Source organism: Otolemur garnettii, unplaced genomic scaffold (genome assembly GCF_000181295.1).
Source record: "Otolemur garnettii isolate 467f Iridium unplaced genomic scaffold, OtoGar3 scaffold00100, whole genome shotgun sequence".
NCBI lineage: Eukaryota > Metazoa > Chordata > Mammalia > Primates > Galagidae > Otolemur > Otolemur garnettii.
The window spans coordinates 6,733,454-6,741,078 of NW_003852495.1; the positions used below are offsets into that span (position 1 = coordinate 6,733,454).

Genomic DNA, 7,625 nt, shown 5'->3' on the forward strand with positions numbered 1-7,625 from the left:
TCTGATATGTCAAGGCACTGTTCCAAAAGATTTTACATGTAATAACTTACATAATACTTCCAAGAATCTAATATGTAATGTTAAAGGTATTAAGTCTATTTTATGAATGATTAAGCCAAAGTGAATTATCATGACATATATAACAAAGAAAATCAAATAGTAGGAAAAATAGAATGTTGAAAAAGACAACTGCTATGGTTAATGACCTTACTGCATTTACTGTATTAACAGAATTATTCTCTGATTTAGTAGTTTAATAGGTTTCCAATAATGATAGGCTTCACTACAAGGATTATTTCTTACCCCTATATAAATTCTCTGATGATGACTTATATGTAGCAAATCTTCTCCCATATTCACATGTGTGAGAATTCTTTGCTGATAATGAACAACCAGAGAAAGCTCTATACAATGACCTTATAGAATCAGATAATTCACATATAAACTTGTGAACCATTACTAATGTCAATCCTGCATTCCTTATATTCAAAAGATTTCTCATTGATATGAATTCTCTGATGTTGAGTTAGTTGTGAACCACAAGTAAAGGCCTTCCCACATTCCTCACATGGATATGGTTTTATACCAGTATGAATTCTCAGATGTCGAGAAAGATGTGAGCTCTGAGTAAAGGCCTTTCTACAGTGTTTGCATTCATAGGGCTTCTCACCAGTATGGATTCTCTGGTGTAGAGTAAGTTGTGAACCACGACTAAAGGACTTTCCACATTCTTTACATTCATAAGGTTTCTCTCCACTGTGAATTTGCTGATGTTGAGTCAGTTGTGAACCACGAATAAAAGCCTTCCCACATTCCCTACACTGAAATGGTTTCTCACCAGTATGAATTCTCTGATGTTGTATAAGTAGTAAACCACGAGCAAAGCCCTTCCCACACTCATTACACACATAAGGTTTCTCACCAGTATGAAGTCTCTGATGTTGAGAAAGATGTGAACTCTGAGCAAAGGTCATTCTACATTCATTACATTCATAAGGCTTCTCACCAGTATGAATTCTTTGATGTTGAGTAAGCTGTGACCCACGAATAAAAGATTTACCACATTCCTTACATTCAAAGGGTTTCTCCCCAGTGTGAATTCTCTCATGTTGAGTAAGTTCTGAGCCACGACTGAAGGTTTTTCCACATTCTTTACATTCATACGGTTTCTCACCCGTATGAATCCTTTGATGTCGAGTAAGGAGTGAGCCACGATTAAAGGCCTTTCCACATTCCTTACATCGATAAGGTTTCTCACCAGTATGTATTCGCTGATGTTGGGTAAGTAGAGAGCCATGACTAAAGGTCTTTCCACATTCCTTACACTCATAGGGCTTTTCATTGGTATGAATTCTCTGGTGTTGAGTAAGTTGTGAGCCACGTATAAAAGCCTTCCCACATTCTTCACACTTGTAGGGTTTTTCACCAGTATGGATCCTCTGATGTTGCACAAGTAGTGAACCCCGAAAAAAAGCTTTTCCACATTCTTTACATTCAAATGGTTTTTCCCCATTATGAATTTTCTGATGTTGAGAAAGATGTGAGCTACAAATAAAAGCTTTCCCACACTGCTTACATTCATAGGGTTTCTCACCAGTATGAATTCTCTCATGGAGGACAAGTTTTGAATTCTGCGTAAAGACCTTTCTACATTCTTTACATTCATAGAGCTTCTCACCTGTATGAAGTCTCTGATGCAAGGTAAGCTGTGCTTTCTGAGTAAAAGCCTTTTCACATTCTTTGCATTCGTAAGGTTTCTCACCTGTATGGGATTTTTGATGTCGGGTGAGTTGTGAGCTCCGAATAAAGGCTTTCCCACATTCTTCGCATTTATATGGTTTTTCACCAGTATGAATTCTATGATGTAAGATAAGTTGTGAGCTTTGAGTAAAGGCCCTCCCACATTCTGTGCATGCATAGGGTTTCTCTCCAGTATGAAGTCTCTGATGAAGAGTGAGTTGTGAATCCCGACTAAAGGCCTTCCCACATTGCTTACATTCATAGGGTTTTTCACCAGTATGAATACTCTGATGTTGAGTTAGGTGTGATGCTTGTCTGAAGGCTTTCCCACATTCCTCACATTTATAGGGTTTTTCTGCAGAATATCTTGGATTTTGAGATAAATAAGTATGCTGGTTGAAAGTGGATATTTTGTTATATGTGATCATCCCTTGCATTAAATATTTTTTCTGAAAATCTTGTTGCTGCTCCACCTTGCCTTTGATTTCCAAATAATTTCTGAAGTTGGGTTCTTCAATATCACTGTTTTCAAGTCTATTGGACATTTCCCATTGGGATAATTCTATTTCATAAATGTCCTTTTTTGGAGATAAGTCCTTATTTGCATACATTAAAGGTAAGTCTGAAAAATAAGAGAATATTTTTTAAAAAGGGAAATAGAACATCCATAGCAGAAACCAAAAAATAGGGAAATATTACTCATAATTTATAACAGGCATACATAAGTGTTTAAAATATAGTTTAATATGCACCTTTCACATCACAAACTACTGATATCTACCTTTTACATCGCAACCTACTATACATACAGTTTTATAAAGTACTGTCTATTGTATTCCATTTGATATTATTCTATTCTTTTCTACATTTCTTTTCACCCACACACCCAGTCAATAACTACTATAGAGATTGCATGGTGCAGTAATGTTTCAATCTAGAGTTAAAAAATATATATTTGTTTAGAACAATCTGGTATTGCCATGTAAAAAAAGCACTTTAGAGTTCAGAGAATAATGAAAATTCACCTGATAAGACAATGGAAAAAATTAAGAAAAAAAATTTAAGTCAGTCTTTGGTGGGGATCAAAACCACCTAGGAGGCTTCTTTAAATTATAGGTGTCAAGATACTGCAGAAAGATGAACCAGAAGAAAACCAGGAGCATCTCTACTTTCAATACTTCTGACGATCTGATTCAGATTTCTGTTCAGATCATGATTTACTGTATTTGATTATAACTATTTTGCAGTTTTTTTTTGGCCGGGGCTGGGTTTGAACCCACTACCTCCAGCATATGGGGCTGGCGCCCCACTCCTTTGAGCCGCAGGCGCTGCCCTTGATTATAACTTTTTAATACCTTCCAACTGAAACAATAAAATACACATTCTTCCATGCTTTTGACCCCTACAAGAGTCTATTTCCTGTTTATGTATCTGATTTCTCTCCTGGACTTTCTCAGTTTTGCTCATGATTTACTAAACGAGATTCTTTTCAACTCTGAGAAAGTTATAAGGCCTTTTCCAACTTACATTTATAGCACAGTCTATCTCTTTGGAAAGCTCTGTATAAGACTAGCTTTATATAAAGCTGTATAAGGAAAAGAACTTGCTTTTTCTCATTCTTCACATCTCAATCATCTGTTCCTAAATCATAAATATACATTTCTAGTAATTTAAACCAAAATATACAAATTGGGCAAATTATACAAGATACCTGACTGAAGACATGTGAAAGTTAATATAAAAATAAAGAAGTTGGCTCGGCGCCTATAGCTCAACCAGCTAAGGCGCCAGCCACGTACACCTAAGGTGGCGGGTTCGAATCCCCAGCCCGGACCTGCCAAACAACAATGACGGCTGCAACCAAAAAATAGCCCGGCGTTGTGGCGGGCGCCTGTGGTCCCGGCTGCTTGGGAGGCGGAGGCAGGAGACTCGCTTGAGCCCAGGAGTTGGAGGTTGCTGTGAGCTGTGATGCCACGGTACTCTACCCAGGGGGACAGCTTGAGGCTCTGTCTCAAAAAAAAAAAAAAAAATAAAGAAGTTGACAGGCTCAAACTTAAAAATCACTCAAAGTCAAAGAGATTAAAGTCAAAGTAATTAAAAGGAATTAGGTGTACATGATAAAAATTCAAAGATAACCTTTAGAAGTATACAAATAACTCGGTGCCTGTAGCACAGTGGTTACGGCACCAGCCACATACACCAAGGGTGGTGGGTTTGAACTCGACCTGGGCCAGCTAAACAACTGCAACAAAAAAATAGCCTGGCATTGTGGTGGGCACCTGTGGTCCCAGCTACTTGGGAAGCTGAGGCAAGAGAATCGCTTAAGCCCAAGAGTTTGAGGTTGCTGTGAGCTGTGACACCATGGCACTTTACCGAGGGTGACATAGTGAGACTCTCCAAGAATAAATAAAAGTATACAAATAGTGTACATTTTTATATACTTTTAGTTTTATATACAAACGGGGGGGGGCATGGAGTTGCAAAACACAAGACTGTAGCCATATCAATTAAGAAAAGAGGATTAAAAAAAGTGTGGAACATAAAAAGAGGAAACAAAAAGAATAAAATAGAGGAGAAATAAATCCAGGCATATTGCTACTAACAATTAAATGGAGTAAACCTTCAAATTAAAAAAAAAAAATTCTCAGATAACACCATATTGCAGTGGTGATCAAATATGTCTAAATATTTGAACAACTTAGGGACATTCAAAATATAACAATACTGTGTCCCATGTTCAGAGATCATGATTTAATTGGTATGAGCTATGGCCTGGCCTTTGGAATTTTTAAACCTCAGCTATTTCTAAAGTGCATATAAATTTGGACACCATTTCCATACATGGTTATTTGTATTACAAAGTATTTATGCCAATTGATCCTGCCATCAGTAAGATATATACAAATCACTTAAAAAGAACAAAAGCAGATCTATGAGACAGAATTCATACTTATAGTTCAGTCTTTTAAAGTGCACAATTCAATGGCTTTTAGTATATTCACAGACTTGTGCAACCACCAATATAATCTAATTTTTTAATACTTTATCACTCCAAAAGAAAAGCTATCTGTGCCTATTAGCAGTCACTTCCATTTCCCAATTCCTCATTCTTCTTCTTCTCCCCTCCTACCTCCTAGTGCTGGGTAACCAGTTACCTACTTTCTGTCTCTATAGATCTGCCAACTGAGGATATTTCATAGAAATGCAGTCATGGCATATGTAGCCCTTTGTGTCTGGTTTCTTTCACTTGCCATGTTTTTGAGGTTCATTCATGTTGTACCATGTATCTGAACTCCATTCCTTTTTATTGCTGAATAATATTTCATTGTAAGAATATACCAAGTTTTAGTCATCCATTCATGAGACAGTGGAAATTTCAATTGTTACCATTTTGGCTATTATGCATAGCAAGGTATAGAACACTTTTGCCTCCAAATGTTGGGAATGCTTAGTACTATCAAACTTCTTAAATTTTACCAATCTATAGCATGTGAAAGAATCTTATCATGTGCTTTTAATTTGCATTTCCTTTTCCTTGAACTGACTATAAGTTAACTTCTATCAAATTTTCCAATACTCTTTTTTACCTTTTTCTTATTAGTCTGTAGGTTTTTATGTTCTGGAAACTAATTCCATTGTTGCTTATATGCATTGTAAGTACTGTCATTCAATTCATGGTTTGTCTTTTATTATCTTTATGATGTCTTTTGATAAAGAGAATAATTTTCATGTAGCCAAATTTATCAATTTTTTTAATGATTATTTTTAAAATAATAGAACCTTTAGAAATAATATGCTTGGTTTTCTTTCAAATCTCTTCCTTTACAAAAATCTATTACTTGTTGTTTTGTGGATTTAATTTCTTTATTCTTTAAACATTTCACCAGTTTTTTTTTTTTTTTGGCCGAGGCTGGGTTTGAACCTGCCACTTTCAGCATATGGGGCCGGTGCCCTCCTGCTTTGAGCCACAGGTGCCACCAGATTTTTCCTTTTCTTTTTTTTTTTTGAGACAGTGTCACTATGTCACCCTGGTTAGAGTGCTGTGGCATCACAGTTCACAGCAACCCCAAACTCTTGGGCTTAAGCAATTCTCTTGCCTCAGCCTCCCAAGTAGCTGGGATTACAGGCACCTGGCACAACACCCGACTATTTTTTGTTCCAGTTGTCATTGTTGGTTAGCTGGCCCAGGCCTGGTTCGAACCTTCCAATTTTGGTGTATGTGGCTGGTACTGTAACCACTGTGCTATGGGCACTGAGTCCTCACCAGTAATTTTTTATCTATATCTAATTCTTCCAATATGTAAAGATTTTTGCCATGTAATATGTTGCTTCTTCAGATTATCTATCACTTATCTGTAGCCTGTTTCCTTGAGGGTCCGATGATCTTTGTAAGCTCACCTTTTATGAATTTAATTTGTGAGAATTGTAAAGGTTTTTCCTACTTTCCTCTTCAGATAGGAGTCAGAGGGCAATACCTTTGAGAATAACATTTCAAGTCTTCTTATTCTATTCGGTCCTTATTTCTTATTATTCTATCATTTTTCTCTAGATATAATGTTTTTCTGTTCCTCCTACAAAGTTAATACCCTACCCTGAGGCCATTATACTTACTACTCCATACAGTTATCCCAGATACTGTCCTGACTCATGCACTTACTTCAGTCAAATCTTTGTTCAACAAAAGATAAAAAAATATTGCTACTTGTCAGTGATGCCTTTTCTTCTTGCTGTACTTCTCACAATGAGAGTGGAATAATTCAAGTGGTGAAAATAATCTTTGTTGAAATATTACCATTTTAAGGAGGCTTCTTCCAAAATACACCTGCCTAAAACAGGTGACTCCGACTCCCCATTATTCTTTGCCTGCCTTTCTTTGCCTTTTTCTACACTGCTTATTGCTACCTGTTATTAATATATGTTCCTCCATGCACATATATATTCATATAATTATGTTTCCTTATTTGTATTTCTCCCATAAGAATATACCTTTTGGTACATTCAGAACCTTATCTAAGAGATCATTATTTCCCAATGTTTACTACAGCCCTTGGCACAGAACAGCCCTTCAATAATACATTTGAAATAAATGAAGACATTTTAAGGAATCCAGACAATAATATATCTAAATTTAAAAAACAAAATCTAGAATGGAATTAAATCCCAAGTTACATAAATACACTGTCACTGGGGAAAAGGAAAAGCCATTTCCGCCTTTGAAAGTCAGAAGAATTACAATAAAAGACCGACAGGGAGAGCCAGGTGTGGTGGGTCACACTTAATCTCAGCACTCTGGTAAGCTGAGAAAGGTGGACTGCCTGAGGTCACAGGTTCAAGCCCAGGCTGAGCCAGAGCTAGACCTCGTATCTAAAAATAGCCAGGCGTTGTGGGGAACACCTGTACTCTCAGCTACTCAGCAGGCTAAGGCAAGAGAAGTGCTTAAGCTCAAGAGTTTGAGGTTGCTATGAGCTATAACACCATGGCACTCTACTGAGTGTAACAGAGTGAGCATCTGTCTCGAGAAAAAAGAAAAGACCAACAGGGAAAGAAAGAAGCAGGGCTTAGGTGGAATTCGTTAGGGAGACCATCTTGAAAAGCCCTTGCTTTCCTTCTCAAGTCATAGTCTTTTCCCCATGCAACTGGGGTCCTATGGGGGTACATACTAATCAACGACTTCCTAAAGCTTTCATAAAAAGCAAGAGTCCAGAGATATAAAGACAGTTATCTTCCAGTGATGTGAGGCATACAGGGAATAAAGTGATAATCTAAGTGGGAAAATCACTCATAAAAGTTTTAACTTATACAGATTCCCTTATTAAAATACTATAAGAGGGCTCGGTGCCTGTGGCTCAAGCGGCTAAGGAGCCAGCCACATACACCTAAGGTGG

The 7,625-nt window shown here is 37.1% G+C and overlaps 2 protein-coding genes across 2 annotated transcripts in view; one reads left to right on the forward strand and one right to left on the reverse strand.

Moving 5' to 3' along the window:
- The window catches only part of LOC100944645 (zinc finger protein 850-like), a gene marked incomplete at its 5' end in the record, with an annotated part of 127,647 nt that overhangs the window by 22,441 nt on the left and 97,581 nt on the right, over window positions 1-7,625 (forward strand). The gene's annotated exons all lie outside the window — the stretch shown is intronic.
- LOC100946233 (zinc finger protein 420-like) overlaps window positions 126-7,625 on the reverse strand; it is a 27,858-nt gene continuing 20,358 nt past the window's right edge. The window contains exon 4 of the mRNA XM_003796102.3: window positions 126-2,362. Coding sequence (XP_003796150.2) covers window positions 435-2,362 — 1,928 coding nt within the window. The 3' untranslated portion in view covers window positions 126-434. The remainder of the gene's footprint in view (window positions 2,363-7,625) is intronic.